Source organism: Pseudopodoces humilis, chromosome 1, assembly GCF_049639895.1.
Source record: "Pseudopodoces humilis isolate 2021_Gansu_Grassland_sample_001 chromosome 1, ASM4963989v1, whole genome shotgun sequence".
NCBI classification, from domain to species: domain Eukaryota; kingdom Metazoa; phylum Chordata; class Aves; order Passeriformes; family Paridae; genus Pseudopodoces; species Pseudopodoces humilis.
Window position 1 is genome coordinate 84,015,725 of NC_142200.1, and position 21,065 is coordinate 84,036,789.

The 21,065-nt window shown below is 39.8% G+C and overlaps 1 protein-coding gene across 1 annotated transcript in view; it reads left to right on the top strand.

The window, feature by feature from the left end:
* Positions 1 to 21,065, top strand: part of GMDS (GDP-mannose 4,6-dehydratase) — a 409,498-nt gene that overhangs the window by 323,612 nt on the left and 64,821 nt on the right. Inside the window, exons 8-9 of the mRNA XM_005526455.3 lie at positions 3,149 to 3,267; positions 12,410 to 12,506. Of these exons, the coding sequence (XP_005526512.1) occupies positions 3,149 to 3,267; positions 12,410 to 12,506 (216 nt within the window). The remainder of the gene's footprint in view (positions 1 to 3,148; positions 3,268 to 12,409; positions 12,507 to 21,065) is intronic.

The following is a 21,065-nucleotide window of genomic DNA, read 5'->3' on the forward strand; positions in this document are numbered from 1 at the left end:
CTTAAAGGAAATGCCTAGAAATTCATAGGTCAAGGACCTTTATTAGTCTGATGTGAGGAGAATCACATTCCTGGCGCTTGATGTAGGGAAAGGATATAGCTACTGCCTGTACATGGATGTCTTATTGGTTGCCATGGGCTGTACCTGCAGAAATATAATTTTGACTGTGGAACTTGTTCAATGTTTTTTTCTCTCTTCTTGCTTGCCTTGGCATTTTTTTACAGACAGTTCATGCAGACCCCTTCAAAGCAAGAGCATTTGGTCACCTTCCTCGAAGGAAAACAGAGCGATCACTTACTTTGTAATTTTTAGCATGTTAATTTTTTTCATACCTGATTGGATTGAGGTAATTCTTAAGTGCCAACAATTGTGAATGCCAGAAAAAATAAAAGAACCCACAGTGATAGATTCTCAAATAACCATTAATCTAAACATTCTTTCCTGGTAGGATTTGAAGAAAAAAATCACTTTTAGCAACTCTGTCTGCATTGTTTGATCGTTTCTAAGTTGATCCTGTTAAAATTTACTGCAGTTTAAGTCGTGTTGCTAAGACAGTGATTGCTTGCTTTTTGAAACAGTAGATAAGAGTTGATAAGTTTAAATGCATAAAACCTCATTGCGCCCACTGTCAAAGGCTGTTTTTCTTTTAGTCTTTTGCAGCTGCCTCCTTCAGTGTAGGTGTGTTTTAAAGTAAAGAGAAACTTTCAACTCTATTGCATATTAATAGGAAAAGTAATGCATAAATATTTTAAATACTTGCTGGATTGTTGAATGTCTTGGCATAAGTACCTGCACTGAAACTGTATGAAAGGAATTACAATACTGAGGTGTTTAAAAGTGGAGGGGTGGCAAAAAATTGTTGCAAGTCTGGTCCTGCTTCTGCTTAGACATATTAATATTACTTTACCAACAGTCATAGTAAATAGCAGGTGCTTATGCTAATTGCAGATTCGGTCAAGCAATGTAGCATTTTTGGGTAAGGGGAGATTTTTACCAATAAACGAGGTTTTATTGTTGCATCTCTCTCCAATGTAACTGGCAGTACAGTGTCAACTCAAGAAAAGGAGTTCATTATGTACAGCAAGCATCCACCAGCGCTGGGAGGAGAACCACTGCCCCTGATTGACTGATTGTCTAATGCTGGAAATCCTTATTTACCCAAACAGTGCCCTCTCATACAAGGAAGCATGTTGTTTTCAGCTAGACTGCTTAAGGAAACCTGAAGGTCTGTGAAATCAGGGACTAGACTGGGAGAACCAAAACTATCAACCACTTATTTTAGATACTCCTGTTACCTTTCTGTACAGCTGCTGCTACTGTGAATCTTGCAAGCTTGTCCAGTCATGATGAAACAGGAGTTGGTGATTTATGGTGACCTCTCAAATCAGCAGGGAAACCCCAGTGTTCCAAAAAAGCTCATATGAGAGATACAAGTTAAGGCATCTCCGCCCCACAAGATGAGTTTCATCAGCCAGTTGGGTATTTCTGCGTCATTGGCTAGGATGTTCAGTCCTAGAAAGGAAAAATAAAGTTGCTGCCATTGTCCTGCCCAGCAGGTCATCTCCCTAAAGCACAGTTTATAATTTATGTCAAAGACTTGCACAGCAGTTGCCCAAAACTGAGCCTCCCATGCAAGTTCAAGAAGTAAAAAGGTTCAAAAGGAACATGTTAATAAAATCTTGTCAAAACTTTGGAAGATGCATAAAATAATAACTGTAAAGAAAAACGTCTCACACCTAGAACCGTTTAAGTGGAATGTATTGCCTTCCTATGCAGGTCACTGATTTATTGAGAATAGAGAGGAAAAATTGAATATTTCAGGTGGTATTTACCAAGAGAAACTGAGCTATCCCAAAGCTTTAAATAATCTGATTTGCAGAGTATCCACTACCATCAAGGGACCTACTAAAGTTGTTTTCTTTAAAGCTGATGTGAAGAGGTCAATGCAAATAGCATCATGGATTACAATGTGAGAGGATGACAGTCCTTTTTACCATATGGAGAGAGAGTTGAATTATTTTGTTTCCTTTTTCTGGTTATTTATTAAACGAGGATCATGCCATACAGGTATTCCCTTTTCCTCTCCAAAGGAAATGAAGCGTTTGCATCATTTTGATTGATCTAAAGTAATAATTATTCTGTACGACTACAGCTTCTATGCAATCAAACAGTCCAGTCACTAGAGCACTGCCTTGCACACCAGAAAATTGAAATGTACCTGTGGTGATATCTCAGACAAGTCACACATGTCTTTGAATACCTGTTTTCCATCTGCTTTCCAGCTTTCATGCTGACTTAGCTGGCCAGTCCTCTGAGATGGCGCCCACCCATCCATTACTTGTTTGTGGGAGAGGATTCTGTGAAAGACAGTGCTGTGGGAATTAAAAGCTGGTCCCATGAAATGGAAATATGTTGACAATTGAATGAAGTTTTTCTTCAAAAAATACTGTGAAACCTTTGCTGCACGAACAGTCCTCTGAAATTGATTAATTATGGTTAATGATTCTGTCACTTCTCCGCCAGGGTTTTCTCTATTCCTGTGTCAAAAGTTTCTTCTACAGTACTTTAAAATGCAACATTCAACAGATATTCAGCAGGGAAACTGGATTAACTTGGTCAATTACCTTTTTAAATACTTACTCTTAATTAAAATCTCAGTTTAGGCAAAACAAATGTGGCAGAAGAAACAGCCAAAAGGATCCACATTTTCATGCTTCAGTATGTTTGACATCATTCTGTAGCAGACAGACAACAGCACTCTGGACTGAAATATTACAAAATTTTACTCTTTTCCAAATATCCATGTAAATTCATGCAATGCTTTAAACAAGTGAATCCATGCTCCTGAGCACTAAACCAAGTCTCAGTGTTCAAAAGTAAACATATTAAAGTCTCCCCTGCAGAAACTCCTGCTGTGAAACAAATTGAAAATCAAATACAGCATTGTTTTCTGTAATACGAAATAATTGAACTCTTTTCAGAGTTGCACTGGACTGGTTAATAGCCGCTGAGTAAAGAAAGTGCTAATTTCCCCAACTTGGGGTATGTGTGTATATGTGTAGTTATTTCCAAATCAAAAATGCAATATCATGTGCCAGAGAGGCCACTTACACATGCACTGAATCTGACTATGTTTATCTTTCTGCAGGCCATGTGGTTGATGTTGCAAACGGATGAGCCTGAGGACTTTGTCATAGCCACTGGGGAGGTCCACAGTGTCCGTGAATTTGTGGAGAAGTCATTTAAGCACATTGGGAAAACCATTGTGTAAGTATGAGGATGAGAGAGAATCCACAGGTTGAACCTTTCTAGCCTCTCACATTTGCTGTGACAAAACAGAGTATTTTTTGTCTACATTCTTTTTTTTTTTTTTTTTGCCCCCCTGACTTTTTACTTGTAACATATGAGACCTCCCATGTATGAATGACTGCCGCAGCAGATATGTCTAGAGTTGTCCTCTAGATCATAAGTTAAAAAGGTAGATGGTTAATTTTTTTATCCAAGCCTTCGTTCTTTGTTCTCCCTGTCTTGGGGAAGGGAAGCCCCTCCAAAGATGCTAGTACCAGGGTGCTGATCATCACCTTCCTGCAAGAGGGGCTTTTCTGCCCAATTCTCCTTTGTGCCTCAGATCCCCACAGTCCTGCTCCCATCCTCTGTGATCTGAAGAGGTGACACCTACCAGCCCTGTTCTTTCCAGGTGACAGCCCATCAGCCACACTACAAGGCTTATGTAGCAAACCACTCTACATTCCTATCAGCTCTTCTCCTACTAAGCCGTAGAAATGTTGAGCAGTGGGTGCAGAATGTTTACAATGCATATTCCACATAGTTTGATTGAAAATACAAAATTCCTTCCCAAGGCCGTATAATAAAACCAGGATGGCTTGGTGAGCGCTTTCTGTAATTTATATTTTTATTGTTTATTATTTTTTCAATTTCCCTCCTTCTGTATCTTCTCTGGGCCCCATGCATCAACATACCAATCTCAGCTGGAAAAGGGAGAGGAAAGCCACAGGCTCTTCCATGACGCTAGCGCCAGGGCTGTTCCTCAGGCCATCAAAGTCACTTGTGCAGCTGGTGAACTTTTGACAGGGCCAATAAGTTTTACTTGGGAACAAAAACTTGACAAATTCAATAAATATGCAGAAGTGCACAGATATATACAATATTATTTGAACAGCCAGTGGGTGGCTGGGGAGGTAATAACATTTTCTCCTCAATGAGTTTTTAGTCTGGTTTCAATTTTTGGCATCAACTTCCAGAAAAAGAAATTCTGATGAGGGAGAGAGAGACTGTATAAGTAGTATTTCTAACCCAAAAGCTCAGTTTGGGGAATAAGCTTCTCTCCATATTTTTCACATTTCTTGGTTGCAAGATGTCCCTGTGATCACACATTGTCCCATATACCTTAACAGCAGTGAGGTTTGAGAGGCTAAAGGAGGCATAGTAGGAGCTCAAATAATTGCTTGGTCTTTCTTAATTTTTCTTCTCTTTTTATAGATTTGTTTCTTGTGTTTATAAGATAATTCTACTTAATAAGAATAAATAGGAAAAGGCTGCAGATTCAGCTGCTACATATGAGTAAGAATTCTATTGATTTTGAGAGCTACCATGTCCCTAATACTATTTGTCAAAGCAACAGTGAATGTTTGGTGAACTTTTTCAATTTTTTAATTTTGATTACCCACAATTAGGGGCTGATATAAAAGGTCAGTACCTGGCTGAATGTCTTTATTTGCAGATGTTCCCCACATCACAGTTTCTTTTGATGTCACTCAGTTTATCCCTTAGTTTACAACTGAACTCCCTGCTTTGGTATAAGAAGTCCCAGTATTTCCCAAGAGTGACAAATCAGCATGTGTTTTTCAGAGAGCAAATTAAATCCTCAAGAAAACCTAAAGAAAATAACAAGGCCAGAAATAAAAGTGAAAGTACTTTTATTAAAATCTTCTGTTATAGAGGGAATATTAAAAGATTACTTTAGATTTAGTTGTTCCTAACACTCAAAATTTTGTGTCCTGTTCGTTTAATTTTTTTGCTCACATATGGCTCCATATGGTAGATTGTGTATCATCTGTGTTGATGTTTAATGCAGTCAGTATTTGGATTGAATCTGTCACAATCTGATCTCTCAGAAGAACTTCACAGTATAACTCCAAATGTGAAGTAGAGAAGGTATTTTGTGTGTGCAAAGACATAGTTGCCTTTTTTATTACTAATCAATAACAGTAATTTGCAAAAATTGTATAAGAACTCACATGACACCTAGTGACATGGATTTTTAGGAACATAAACTGCTTTAGAAATGGGAGCTTGCATTTCTAGTCCCCTTGGCTCATCTGAAGCTTTTCTTACCTGTGAATAAATTTTTAATTTCCTAAGCCATTTACAGGTGATATATAAATAACTATACATTTGGGAACTGAGGTGACATTATAAGTGCTAGTGATAATTTTGTTGCTGATCATTTTGACAGTGGCATAACTCTGAATATTTTGCACACAAACCAGCCATTCTCTCCCCCTGCTCCCAAGATGCATTACAACACACCCACTATTCCTCCTGTAGACATTGCTCATCTTTCAAATTGCACTAGATGTATATTCCTCAGGATCTGGGAAGTTTTGTTAAGAACCTCCATAGTTTTTCCAGGTGCCAGCCTGACCCATGCTTTTGCAGCACATGCGCGCTCCTTGGCCAGCTGTCCGGTAACCTTTCTTCGAAAGCCCCAATGGATTTCTACTCCCACCTCCTCCAATTTGAATACACATCCTTCAGGGAGTAGCCTGGCAGAAAAATCCTCCCTTTTAGCGCTGTGAGACCCCACTGGTGAGTCCCACTGCTCTGTTACTTTACAATTTATGAGGCACCTAAGAACCAGCGCACCAGAGTGCAATGGCTAAACAAGTTCCCACAAGGATGGCTGCTTTCTTCCTATTTTTTTACTGTTCCTCAAAGTTTGGTTATCTGAGGTTTATGAGTTGGTTTGTTTTTTTTTTTTTGCAGGATTGCAGGTATTCTGAAATTTTTGAACCTCAAAAACTTCCCAGGGAGATTTCCATTAACCTTTTCCACTGCTTTAAGCAATAGCACAGCTTCCCAGTACTGCTGTACAACACACCTTTCAAAACTGATGAAAGGATGGAGTAAATATCCAGGATAGATTTCATGGCAAACAAAAGTTGGAGGAGCTCATACCACGTCTGAGGAAACGGGGCACACGTGCAGGGGCTCTTAACCATCCCTACTTGGTGCTTTGTCAGGGAAAGTTGCAAATGTATCACATCACAATACTGCAGTAGATCCTGGCTGCCTCATTAACCAACTGAAAATATTGATTTTAATTTTATTTATGTTTTTTCTCTTCCTAACAATTCACATTAACTTGTACAGATGAAAATCTGGGACAGCATAAAAAGTCTTTCCAAGAACATAACATAATATTCTGTCCTAGCCAGTCATTAGCACATGTCAGGACTATGTCTTCTAGCCAAAACAAGAGAGAGAGAGAAACTTTACTACATTTTTGTAACTAATGAAATGTACAGCTGCAATAAGATTGATTCTCTCTCTGAAATGGACTGTGAAGTGTTCATGGAAGTTTAGGTACCTTGTGTGGCTTTTTTCCTCTTACATTTCTTTTTCAAGGGAGAAATTTCAAATTATATTTATATAGTCCTCTGAATCATTCAAATTCAGTCCTTTGTACTAACAGGAAAGCCTCAGAGCTACAAATATTTTTCCCCTGTAAGGATTAAATTTTTTTTTTCTTTTACTTTCCCTTCTGCCTATTACTAATTAAGTAGTACTTGGGGGAAACACTTCCCACCTATAATTTGAACTACAGCAGGGTAAACGAAACAGGCAAACGCTTGTCTTGACTAATTTTCTGCCATTAATCTTATTAAATTAGAACAGGATTGCAAAGATAGCCTGAAACCACTACAGCACTCAGAGTTCCTTGCAGCCTGCTACAAAGACTTCTGTCTGCAAAAAAAAAAAAAAAAAAAAAAAAAAAAAAAACAGAAAAAGAGAAAAAATCTGTTCAAGCTGCAGAAAGATTTATTGTGGTTTTTATTAATACAAAAATGCATGCACATTTGTTACAAAAATATTCATTGCTTCCAGGATCAGAATTAATTCAGAAAAAGATGAGTATTTTACTCTAGTCATTTGGTCCTACGTACATATTTTATCTTAACATGCTAGTTGGTCTTATGAAAGACCAGCCTTAAAATGTGGAAGTTTGCAGATAAGCTATAAGGCCTTCTGAGGTGAACCCCTGTTGCCTCTTCAGTGACAGTGAAGGTTGAACTGAGATTGAACCCAGGGAGGAGAGTTTTTCTGGTTTGTTTGTTGGGGGGGGGGTTGTTTGTTTGTTTTTTTCTTTTTATCTTAAAATGGAAGGCTGAGTTACAGAAACACATGAGATTTGAAGGATTGCTGTAAGAATGGAAAGCATGTGGGACCTGGAGGAGGAACCATCAGCAGTCATCAGCAAAACAGCTGCTATTTCCAGATCTGGCTTTTGCCCACCAAAAATTGCTGTCTGACCAGTGCTGTGTGTTGTATTTAAAAAAGAAAAGAAAATGAGAAGCTTTGAGATGAAGAGGAAGGGAAGAGAATCTCATACAGCAACTGGAGGCATTTTGAAGAGAGGTAGCTGAAAGGAACCCAGCCATGTCAGTGAATTGGGTGAACCCTTACAGAAAAGAGCCCACACTTAGGACCACACCAGTTTTGTCATCATTCTCAAAACAGAGTATATATTTCAGGGGGCATTTAACCCACCTCAACTGGAGAATTAGTTCTTTCAGCTGAGCAGGTGGTCATTACTTTCTTATCAATACAAGGTTTTATCTGCAGGCTGAAGCAATAACTGTTTCAGAATTGAAATGAAAGCCTGAAGACTATAAAAGCCTAACTACCTACCAACATAAAATGTATGAGAGTTTCTCTAATAGAAAGACTAGGTAAGAATGAAATATGGTGTTTCATGGGAAATTCCATATATCCCACCCTGAAATTAAATTATTTGTCACAAATGCAGTTTGAAAAAATACCTGATTTCAGGTCAGCTGGACTTGTTTTTTCCTAACCTCCACTTAAAGAAAGAATAACTTAAGTTAGACTTTTTTAAGCCATTCTGAAAGAAAGAAAAAAAAAATCCATTCTGAGAATGAAAAGCCTCTCTTTTAGATATTATTAATATAATTTTGTATCAGGCTGACACTAATGGAACTTATTTGAAACTTAAACTTTTCTTTCCATAATGCTTTGATTTTCACAGAAGCATTAATATTCTTTGAGAAAACATTTTCTTCCCAAGACCAACTTTCACAAATTGGAGTTAAGGGACAGAGCTTCAAAAGCTTTCCAACCAACTGGAAAGAAGGGAAAAAAAAAAAAAAAAAAAGAAACAAAAAATAGGGAGCCTAGCATGTATTCTTTTTTATTGTCTTGTAATATGGGGAGTTACAATTAAATTTTTAAAAACTGAGCTTGACAATGCTTGGACTATTGGACTAGTGAAAAAAAAAATTAACATTGAACATCTGATTCATTTGAAATATATTCTTTTATGGTAGCATGCTTATGATTTAAGCACAAGGTCATGGTTAAGCAATCCCTGGATCTATGACTACATTGATGTATCAGAGCTGCTGGCAAGGTTGGTGGTTGAGTTGGTGGCAAAAGAACATTTGAAGAGTCATATTTAAAGTTTCCCTACAAAAGATATTAATGGTCTGTTATATTGTGTCAGTTTTGCTGTTTATAGTGTGCCAGGACAGAGTGAAGTGCTTTGGCCTGATTTTGTGTGTAGCAGAAATCAGGCCACAGATCTGAGAAATGTACACAAACAATATATCATATTAGCTGTGGAGGAAAAGCAAAATCTTCATACAATTTTATTTTTATTTAATTTACTGTTCAGTTTCAGACGTGAAAATATTTTCTATTGCCATTTATTTCCTTATAAAGATGATCAGGATAGTTTTCTTTTCCATAAAGAAGCCGAGCAGCTGTAGCCTCTTGTGGTTTTGCATAATTTTTTAAAATGCTATGGGTTCTGTTTCTATGTAAAGATCAAGCAAGGAGATGAAATGCATATATTTATTCAGTTTATCTCTGCTTCTATGAAAATCTTCATTTTTGTTTGATTTCTTCACCACCTCAAAAATACGTGTACTTTGACTTGTTTCCTCCTCAGCTACAGCCAGACCATTTGGTCCATTGCAGTGCTATTCCCACCCCACCTCAATTATCCTGGCTCCCCTGTTTCTTTCCCTGCCCACCTAACACCCCACCGGGTGGGTATCCCAGCTTTTCATCCTCATAAAATCTTCTATACCTGTGGGAGTTTTCATTGCTTGAAGCTTGCTGTCTTAGTTATAGGAAATGAAAAATAATTGGAAACTCCAAAAATAAAAAAGCCAAAGAAACTTTCATCAACACTGATAATAAGTATTGTAACAAGAGTGATATGTTAATGATATTAAGTATGAAGTTAGCCTTAAATTAAATACAATCCATCCCACTGTAAATCCAGAGTTTAAAAGCTCTTGATGTGAAGAAATTTTCAGACAAGTACACCTGCTCATGCATTTGAATCTTAGTTTTATGGAAAATTGTGAGGCCATTGATAGCAGTGGAATCCACCAGAGCTGACCATTGACTATCACCCTGAGCGTTCCCAGAGCACCCATCTACAGCAGCAAGGCACTTGACAAGGAAGTGTTGACTCAAAGGGCATCAAACCTGCTTTGTCAGGAGCAGTTCCGTGGTCTCACCCCTCCTTCTCCAGGTGCAGAGCATGCTGGCACACGGCTGAGGCCATCACCTCTGGCAGGAAACCCACCCCTTGCTTCAGTGGGAGGGTGAAGCTTCACGGCCTCGCTGCAGAGGCTCGTTGTCTTCAGGAACAGCCTTTTGTGCAAAGCCTGCACCAGTCCAGCAGGTGCCTGCATGGAAGCTCTGGGATGTGGCACCAGCTGGGCTTGGGGGGATCCACTCCCCATCCTCTATAACTTTAGCCCGTTCCCAATGAGCCAGATTTTCTCCAGCCAGGGATCCTTTGTGTTTCCCCCAAGTTACACAAGGCTGTTTCTGTGCCTATATGGGCATCTGCCCTGCGGAACAGAGTGATGGATAGCCTTTGTGGCTGAAGCTAGCCACAGCACCTGAGGGCTCCCCATGCCCCTTCCACCACGCTCGTGCTTCAGGATATTTTGGCATGACATTTTCCAGTTAACAATTCTGACTGCAATTTGACTGTAAATTAAGGATGATGGGTTTGGTGGTTCTTTTTCTCTTGCCTTGCGGTTTGAGGCAGAGGGGAGGGGGAGTTGGTTGGCAAAATGGATATCTTGGTCCTGGTGTCATGCTGTCCCCAGCACAGCCCCTTTTATCAGCACTATGATGATCCCAGCTGTGAGCATCGAGGTGCCAGGAGTAATTAGACGTGCAGCTATCAAATGTTACTTTGTTCACAATGAAAAACACTTTTTTTTTTTTTTTTCTCCTTGTGAACTTTTCACATTACTGGGCTGAACAAAACGGGTGGAGATTTCTTCTTAAGCTATTTCTATTGTTATATAACTTTGATAGCAACATTAAGTGAGTCTTTACTGGCTCAGCCGAGCCTTGTGGAGCCTTTTGGGTGTTAAATGGGGTTCTCTGCTCAGTGACCTCCAACACAACTGACGTCTCCTGATCTAAGCGCTTCCTGTTGTTTTACTGGTGACAGCTAGTTTTCTATTAAGCTCATTTGAGTCCTGCACATTTTTACCCTCTGCCCTTTAAAGGGAGGGACTAATGTTAGTTTTGGCTTCTGAATGAAAACTTTGCAGTTCAGGCTCAAAACAGAGCAACTGCAAAAAAAAAAAAAAAAAAGAAAGAAAGAAAGAAAGAAAGAAAATTTAAATTATAAATCATCTTTAGCATCACGGCATGCCCATTAACAGCTGACTTCGCTGTCACTATTATCTGTAGGAAATTGTTTCAATGTGAAATGTTCCCAGTATCGAGCATCCTACAGGCTTTGCTAGTCATTCAAAAGTCATGAGTTGTGCTTAAAAATTTGTGAGATTTAAAACTTGCAGTAATGCATATTTGGTATTTCCTTCTGCCTTTCACTGTTTAAACCTTCATGGATACACAGAGGTCACATTTTCAGACTTTTCTCCTTGGCCCTCAGGGCTAGAAACTCAAAAATGAAGGCTGAGATTGTCAAAGAATTAAATTCTTCTAGGAGCTTGAGGGGGCAGGGGAGCAAGGAGAAATCATACCTGTGACAAAATCCCAAGAGCTGGGAGAATAATTAGTGAATGGGAGGCTAAGGGTGCTTTTCTTTCCTTGCTGGTGACTGAGGGTAATTAATCTAAATCACTGAGCTGATTTAATTTATTCAGATTTTACTTAAACGTAAAAAAAGCTAGCAGATTTCATCATCACATTTCTAAGCCAAGCTGGTTTCAGAGCCCCATGGTATATTACTTAAAAGCAAAAAGCGGAGAGAGGATAGAATTTCAATCATAACTCTGGATTTTGTATATTCAGTAGATGAATTTTGATGGACCAATGTACGTTCCTACATGTGTCACCTGAAGCATTTATTTGGAGTGGGAGCATTGTCCCCAGGCTTCCAGGCTGCAGCCTGACCTCCCCGAAGACAGAGCTAGTCACCCACCAAAGCATTCCTCTTCTGCTGCTCCTGAAACCAGGATAGTCTCTAGGAAAATAGTTCACAGAGCAGCCAGATCACATAAATTACAGCAAATTGCAGGCTGTTCAACACATATGAAACTAATTTGGACCAAGGGAGCTGGATTTCAGCTTGCAGGTAGCAAGTCAAGTTTACAATACACATGCGTGGAGTGCCATGTTGAGGTAGGACCGAAAACCCAAGAACTGTTTTTGTTTTATTTTTTCTAGTCAAGCACAAATTAAATTATGCAGTTTAATGCTATTCAAACAGAGCTTCACGTCTATAAAATTAACAGATTAAAGAGTTCCTGAAAGTATTGGCCAAAATACAAGAATTAAAAATATTTTAAGAAAACAGCTTTGAACCAATCCACAAATGAAAAACCTCATTGTCATATTTATTTGCAGATATATGAGACATTCTGAAATCAGGGCATTATATTTTCCCTTAGCATTATGTGTTTAATTTGGAAGTCCTGCATTTTAGACCTTCCTGAATCAAAAACCAAAACAAAGAGACTTCAAAAGCCATTGTTACTCTATTCAAGTCTAAACTCTCCCTTTGTTCCTTTAGCTAATGAGTTTATACTGTCCTGCAGGAAGAATTGACACCAGCCTCAAGTGAATGAAAGCAGGCCAAATGTTGGTAAGATCAGAGCACTAAAGTAATTATGGGTTGATTAAATGTTTATCTTCTTTACAGGTGGGAAGGGAAGAATGAAAATGAAGTGGGACGATGCAAAGAGACTGGCAAGATTCATGTGACAGTCAATCACAAGTACTACAGGCCAACTGAAGTGGTAAGAAAATGTCCTCTCATAGCTTTGCAAATGAATAATCCAATCACTCAGCCAATAAATTGCTGCATTTGGCCAGCAGTCTGTGAAAACGGCTTAATTGCACTCCCGCTGCCAGCTTTTAGAGCTCTCAATTAGCCTGCTTGTTGGCCCCTCACAGCCAGCTACCTGGGAAGGAGCAAGGAGCAGGCTGGAGGAGCGGGTGGCCCTCTCACAGAGACCTGCTCCTCTTTGGTCGCCCTCCCTGAGTGCGAGAGGTGGTGCTGAAGGGGCTAAAACATCATCATGGGAAACAAGACAAAGCACGGAACAGCTCCTTGTGAGTGGGAATATGATCATCTGTTCTCCAGCTGCAAGTAGGGAAAGCAGAAGAAGGTGGGCACTGATGGGCTTGATTATCCTTCGGTGTTTCACGGTAGGGTTTCAGTTCCAGCCACTGAGTATCCCTGTCCAGCTTACATCTCTGTGGGTGCTGCAAAATGCTGGTTTAGACGTGCTCGTGTCGTGTTTGCAGGGTTCCACTCAGCAAATGCTCATTTGCAGAACACGTCTTTACTCCCAGGAATGTCTCAGTGAAATCTACCAGGGATGCTAAAGCAGGGCATACTGCTGGCAGGACCAAATCCCTAACCGCTGTGCTTCAATCACCTAATGAGAATTTTGGGAGAGGGAAAAAACCAACAGTATGTCCAGGTCAGGTGGGATGGTGGCAATGCACAAAGATGGTACAGGATGAAGCTTGGCTTCTGAACACAGGGAAGAGTAGCCCCAGTTGTGCTGTGTGGGAGTGGGTGTACCCAGGAGAAGATTTCTCCTCTCCTGGGGAAAGTGACACAAGCCCCACTGGCTGCTGACACAGCATCATCTGTCAGTGTGTCCATTCAGAAGAGCTGTGTGATTCAAACAAGGGGGTGACAAAAGAACCTTTGTGTTGTTGACACAGATTTCAGGGGTGGGAATGGGGGCCTGCATGTTTGGAAGAGGGCATGGGTTCTAAAACTTAAATTCAGGGGGAATAGATACTTTCATGTTAAGTTGAAAAGGGACCTGTGTATCAGAATCAAATGCTAGGAAGTCATTAAGAGCTGTCTGTCATTCTGTGCTGTGGTAAGGTGTCAGGATGATAAGGAGGGCAGAGACAAAAGGACTTGCCAAACAGGAAAAGGACACTTGACCCAACAAGTCTGTGCTTTGTGAGACCCACTTTCCTGCTTTGTCATACCTCTTACTAACGAGTACATATTCACTCCTCAAAACTCATGGTTAGTATGTGGCTCTTTGGAAGTCCTCACTGTACTTTCATGTTATTCATGTGCTCAGACGTTTTCTGCTGAAATAGTGCTACCCATAGTCTTCTTCCTCTCTGTCCCTATTGGTCTCCCTCTGGGAACACAGTTTCTGGATTTTAAATTCAGCTCATTTATACTTACTGTTTTGGGACAATGCATAAGCACACATCCCTCAGGAATACTCGTTATTTCTAGTGGCTCCATCCATGAGAATAGAGAGGAATTCAGATACAGAGTGGAATGTGGGCTTGAAATAGGACTGTGTATAACCACAGTAGATGTCTGATGTTTGTCTGAAATTACCTAGTGTCTCATAGGCTGCCTTCCCTTGAATGAGGGCTCCATCTCTATCTTCCAGTACTCCCACCTTACCTTGCTTTTAATGCAGTCCCGACTTGGTTCCTGTGGAACTCAGGAGGGCTGTGAAGCTGCTCAGGCATGATCAAGGTAGAAGGACACAGTGAAGTACCCTTGTCTGAAGGAGCATGCCGAGGAACTAGGAGGGAATTCCTCTATGAAGAGATGTGATACCTTTTTTCTGCAATCACTTTCCTTTTTAGATCATCTCAGGATGGATACCCAGAATCACTTTCTCCTTTTTTTTTAAATTCTAATTTGATTTCCATTCCTTGTCAAAGGCAGGCAAACTACTGTTTGTTTCATTTAGGGAATCACATCTGTACAATAAAAATACTAGACCAAAACCCAATCCATCACAAAAAAGCAAGGAAGAGCAATGAAATAACTAAAATGGACTGACAGCACGTGTCCCCTGCTGCCACTTTTACTAATATTGCTGAAGGCAAGAAAGCCTCAGGTTGACATTTTGGGAGGAGAGTTAGCCAGTTCAGTTAAGAGGAATTCTGCTGTTGAATCACAGCTGACACAGAAAATCTGATGCTCAGATTCTCATGTCTGATTTGGAAACATTTCTGTCTGTCTGTCTCTCTAAAATTTAACATGGTATTCTGGAAATTGAAAATAAACATAATTTAATCTTGTGTACAGTCAGTTCTGACAGTGCCAATACATTCATTTGAAAACACATTTGTTTTCTTCAGTTAGTGATCCCTGGGGTCAAGGCCTCCCATTGAAAAGCTTAGCTGTACTGAAGAAGAAACCTTGAAATGTGAGACAGTCTTCTGGTCAAACTAAGTAGACCCTTTGAATGCCTTGGCTCTAAATCTCTTCACTCTGCTTTTGACTGCTGTGGGGCCCCTTGATATTTACTGGCCTTGGGAATTGTTCCTGCTAATGCTTCTAATGCCTGTCTCTCTCCTTCCTTCCTTGTGTCTTGCCAAATGCAAATCTATCAGTATTTCTTTCAGCTTTTATTGAATTCCTATCAGTATATTTTTTGACCCTTTTTTAAAATGTTTTTTGAGGCTAACCTGCTGCAAGGATTGGGGAAATACATTTTGTTTGTTCCTTTCTTAAAATCAACAGTTTTTACAGGAGCTTCGTGGCAAGTTTGCTTTCTATACTGAACTTGATACACTACAAAAGGTGCTTTCACTTATTTTGCAAGATTATTAGGCACATGGCTAGAAAAGTCATGCTTTACATTCACCTTCTGCTCTAGGCATGTAAAGATCACTTTCCAGTACAATTTACTCACCTGTAAAATGTCGGTACTTCAGAAATTATCTCACTACAGTTATCTCACAATCAGAATGTTCATATTGTATGTAGGCAATTTAGTGTATACTTGGATTTAAATAATCTATTTGGCATTAACAAAAATAAGGTTAAAATAATTTTAAATTTCTTTCAAAAGTTAAAGCTGAAATGAAATGTGCTGCCTCAGTGAATTGGAAACAAGCAGCCCTGCAGCACATAAGAACTCCATAATAGGTCTCTCAACCCCAGAAGCTGGATAATTTTTACAGAGTTGGGGGTCTGTCTTTAATTTTCTTATCTTTCAGCAGGACAGTTACTATTAATTTGTATGCATTAATTTTCCCCCAAGAATTGCACAATTGCTTCTAATTAAATTTTGCCCATTAAGGTGTTTAAGTGCTTCTATTATTTTTGCATGGAAGATATTAAGCTAACAGTTTTATAGGAGTTTGCTTCATTTCACTGCATTTTCCTGCAACAGTGAAGATTAACTCCAGGTCTCACTGGTCTGTCTTGTCATCACAGAACTTAGATGTAATATCTCTCAGGATTTTATGTCACTGTTTGAAAGTGGAAAATAAAAGAAGCCTTTCAACCATGTGTAGATGTTGGTTTTTTTCTCTGAATCTAATATTCTGCATGTGATGCAGAGAATTCTTCCCCTCTTCTCCCACCTGTTTCTGCAGTTGTCCTACAGCTCACCTGGAGTAGGAACTGCAGGTTGAATCTGTGCATCACATTCCTTATGGGCTGGCATGGCTGTAACTCTTAAGATGTTCATGCATCATCAATGCAAATTTCCTTCCTTTAAGCAAGACTGGAGACTCTGTCACAATGTGATGCTAATATTTAAGTGGTCATCTGACCTCTTACTATTCTTCTTCAAATGAAAAAGGGCATGCTAACTTGCTAACTTCTTCCCTTGGTTATATGCCTTAAGCAATTTTTCTCCCAGTTCTTTCTAGCACTGATATAAATGAAATAAATTCCATATATATATATATATATATATATATATATATATATTCAAATCATATATATATATATATATATATGATTTCTTAAGTCTTATGTCTGTCACTTATATTAAATTCTGCATTTTTGCTTAACTGTGTTTGGCCTCAGTTACCCTTTTTCCTCCTCGGAATTAAGCAGGACGGCTTTAAATTTCAGTCTCTTCAGATGTTTTTTAAAAATTCAGCTCTATGTTTCCCATGTTTCATAGGATTCCAGTAAAAATTCCTTGGGGCATATCACATTCTCCCAAAGTCAGCTTTCTTAAAGTCAAAAACATTTCTGAACTCCTCTAAGTGTTCCTGCCCTAAAGAGCATTTAGAGTCTAATGAAACCATGATCACAAACCCCTAAATGCCCCACACTTCCACTTTAGTTTTCATACAAGCTTCATTTCCTACTCTTGAGTTCAGAGCTGCCTGTGACTGTAAACTGTTGAGATATCTGTGTAAGGAAACATGTGCTTCCCTTCCTCAAGGATCTTTTTGCTCATCAATGTCAATATGTGGCCTTTATTAATACTCGTGAAAATGAAATGGGAGCATTCAAGGAAGAATAATCTTCAGATTATTTTCCTGTCTATTTTCCTCTAGCAGTCAGGTAAAGAAGTTGTGAACTGTCATAAAACTGACAGCCTTCTCTTATCTCTTTTCTTTCCTCCTTGCTCTGAAAATGTATGTCAACATCTGAAAACTATTGCCTCTGCTGTCCTTAATTCTCCTCCACGGTGACTTCGCTTCTGTCTCAGCCAAAATGTTTATATTGTTCCTTACTTTAATCTCAGCATTATCTCTGCATTGCTTTGCCATCCTCTTCCTTTTATTTTTCCCTCCTGCCAATAAAACCTGCAGTAGATTGTTTGTTTGTTTTAGTTAAGGCCTTACATATCAGGCATTCAGAGGTATCTCTGAAAATATACATGTCAAATTCAGCCAAGTAAAATAATGATTAGTAGTAACTTGTCTCTATAGCATCTAAGAGGCACTTAACATATTTTAAATATTTCTCAACAAGCATGTGAAAAAGGATTTGTAAAAAAATAGCATCACTGTGTTTCTTCCTCTGAAACATGTATGGCAGAGCAGACTGCATGGCCCAAGTGATATCATTAAGCAGCAGCAAAGTTGAGGGAGAGCCTGATGGCATTGTCTTCTGCTGTCCTTCTTAGGGGATGCAACTATCCTTGAACAGGTAGCTTTCTACTTTTTTTATCTCAACCTGGTTTTGCTTTTTGTGGTTCTTCCTTAGAAGAAAGGAAGATCACTATTGCTATCAAGTTTTCCTCCAATATATGTCACTGGAGAAGCCTCAGCAGGCTCATGTCGAGTCTTGCTTTGTGTCTCATTTAATCCTCTTAACAGACTCTCAGCAGGAGCCCTAGCTTACCTTTCTAGTGGGAGCAGATATGTGCCCCTTCAGCTCTCCCACACAAATTCTGACTTTTTGCTTCATAAGTAGCTCATTACATCAGTATTAGACTGGCACATCCAGTAAAGGAATCCCTCAGGACATCACTGCTCATACGCTGTGCTTTACTCAATTGCTTCTCTTTGCGTCATCCTGCTTCTCCTCTGCTGTGCCTACAACAAAACAATTCTCTGGCAGCTCCTGCAGCTGGCTCTGTTGTCCTTCCTTCACCACCTCTTTCCTTGCTGTCATTCCTGAGGTTTTGAAAGCAGCCATGTGTCATCTGTGACCTTCACATCTTCATTGATCTTCCTGAGACTCTTGGAGTCTGCTTTCCCATCCCCTAATGCCACAGCCATCTGGCAAGACTAGCCAGAGGAAGAGGGTGTCCTTACCTCCTGGGGTCTAGGTTGGAGTGCTTTTGCACTTTTTTGCACCTTGGGTGTTACACCGTATGTTCATCGACAGGACGAGTAGTTTTTCTTTGGAAGCGCTCAGACTGGCTGAAGAAATCTCTGACTGATTTTGGGCAATGCAATTTTCCATTTGGGGTGGGTAAAGAGATTGCAACCCCATTGAAAGGCTGGTGTGTAAAGATAAAGCTGTCATCCAGGCAGAAGGGTTGGTGGTTTTGATTCATTGCTCATTTTTCTAAATGCTGTTGACACATAGCAATTAGTGGCAATCTTGGATGTGACAGATCTGGGCTCAACTCCTGAAAACAGATTTTTAAATTAAACTTAGGTGACTGGAGGATTAAGGCTGAGGGAGAGGTGAATGAGGATAGAAAGCTGTCTACCTCCTTAATTAGACCCTACCTGATTTAGCCAAGCATCCAAGCAAGTGCTTCACTTCAAGGGCATGAATAGTTAATAGGGACAATTTCCATACTAGTAGCCAAGAGTGTGCTTACGTGCATTGCTGCATCTGAATATGAAGGAGAGCAATTTATCTGTAATGGGAACTGAGAAAGCCAGCCCAAACATTGTGGGAGCTCGGGAGGTGCCAGCTGATTATTCTCCTTTGCCTGCCCCATTGTACAGTGCCTGGGAACAGAGATGCTGAAGTAGCTCAAGACACTTTCTTTAGTCAGGCTCTCTTAGGGTAACTTCACAGGCAAGAAGGAATTATACCAAGTTCATGCAGTTTGTTGTTTTAATCAGCTTCTTCAGCCTGTAATTCTTCTGTGCCTTCCTGGCACTGGGGGGTCTTACTGTCACCTCTTCACTTGTTCATGTTTATTCATGCACAGAAAGTCTCTTTTTATCTCACCTCTTATCCCCTTGCCTCCCCCTTCTCTTGGCCTGCCATTTGGCCTCCTCCTCCCCCTCGTTATCTCTCTCTGTTGTCTCACCCTCATTTGGACCCTTGTTTTCTTATCACTGCCTGTCCTATGCCTGTCCCATACAAACACTCCAGCAGATGTGATGGGAAATGAAAAACCTCTGAAGGGAAGTCTCGAGGGTGGGAGAGAGCCTGGAGCAGGCAGAAGCCACGACAGAAGTCCAGGCTCAGGCAGCACCAAGACACATTTGTCACAACTGCTAAGTGTGCCCTCCTGCCAGGAGTCTTCACCACCTACAGCCTATTCCCCATTTTCTATCAGAGACCAGACATTCAAGAGAGCCAAATTGTGGTTCAGACCACATTTTGGAGTTTCCAGTGAGAGTGGCGGAGTGGCTCGGCACAAATCTGTTCCCATCGCGGTTTTCTGAAGACCTTGGTGTCAGAGGTGCTTGAGGTCACTTACACACCTGATTACTGTTCAGATTTAAACGTGGAAGCATGTCTGAAGATCTGTCTCTCTTTCAGATGCTGTTTATTTTCTTTTACAATGGGATTTTAGAAGTCAAGCAACATGTTAACAATACTGTTCTCATTTTGACTGCATTTCCCACATCATTGTAACCTTTTATTTTGAGTGTGCTGTGCCAATTCAACCCTTGCAAGGGTTTTAGAATGGCAGCAGGGAACAGTAAATGACAAAATGAAAATAAAAATGGCTTTTGAATACAGAGGATGTGAAACAGAGGTAAGGTTTCCTTCAGCAAATCTGGAATTAAGGGCTAGTCTCATGTCTAATTTCTCCAGCCTTAGCCAGAGCTTGCTTGCCTTCAGCTGTTTGTATTTTATTTTATGAGTGAGTGGGTGTACAAAGGAAGATGACAGCCCCAGAGTGTTCATGTGTTTCATCTGAGAAGCCATGAGATGGTTGTAGTGTTGGCAATAGCAATTTCTGCTGGGTTTGGGTCAGCAGAGGCCTTGACATCAGCCTTTTCAGCATGGACTCCTCCAGTCAGGGGTTTGCTGAGGAAATAGGTGTCTCCAACCTGGGTATGCCATGGCATCTAATATTTTTCTTCTTGAAAGATAGTACTTCAAACCACTGATTCTCAAAATCCTGTTCCACCTTTTGCAAAATATTTATCATTGTTATTTTGGTGCTCCTGGAGGTGTTATGAGAGTGAGTGCAGCTATGAGAGGGACAGTCCGGGGCAATGTGAAAGGGCCATTTGGACCAGATTAGAAAACATGCATAAAGGCATAGCAAGTTCTTAGGAATGAGGAGGGTGTGGGGGTTTGTCTCTAAAAGATTTAATTTCATGATTTTCCAGGTATTTCACAATCCAAAAATGAGAGTAAGCATTATCAATTTATTTTATTTCTTTCGTTATCTGAAGTTTATTTCCCTAGAAAATGTGGGAAAATATTTTAACTTCGTCTCTGGGGCAAAAAAAGTAAAAAAATATATTCTGCTAAAAAAAAAAATAAAAATTGTTCCTTCAATTTTTCTAAGGAAAGCCCAATTTGGAGGGAGGGAAGGCACTTTTCTAGGGGACTCATTTTTTAATTTAGTCCTAGAGGTCTTTGGTCTCCCCCAAAAAGTAAACAAACAGGTTTTGTTCGGACTCATCCCTCTCCTTCACCACTTGCAGTTTCTCTCAAAAGGGAAAATTGTTGAAAGGAAGTGAAAGTTTGGAAATGGTTGTTTAAAAAAATAAACCTTCACGTTTCCCCTCTATCACCTCCAGAGTCATCATTTGTAAATTTACAACTTCATGAGGGAGGTATGAATAGATGGGACCTTTGCTATTATTGCTGCTCTGTGATGATGGTGTTGAGGAGTGCTTGTTGAGTGATGTTCAGGATAACCTTTCATATCTTCTTGTCTCATATTTGTATTCCAGAAAAAACTCATAGCAATGATTTGGATTGTATCAGAATTTAGAAA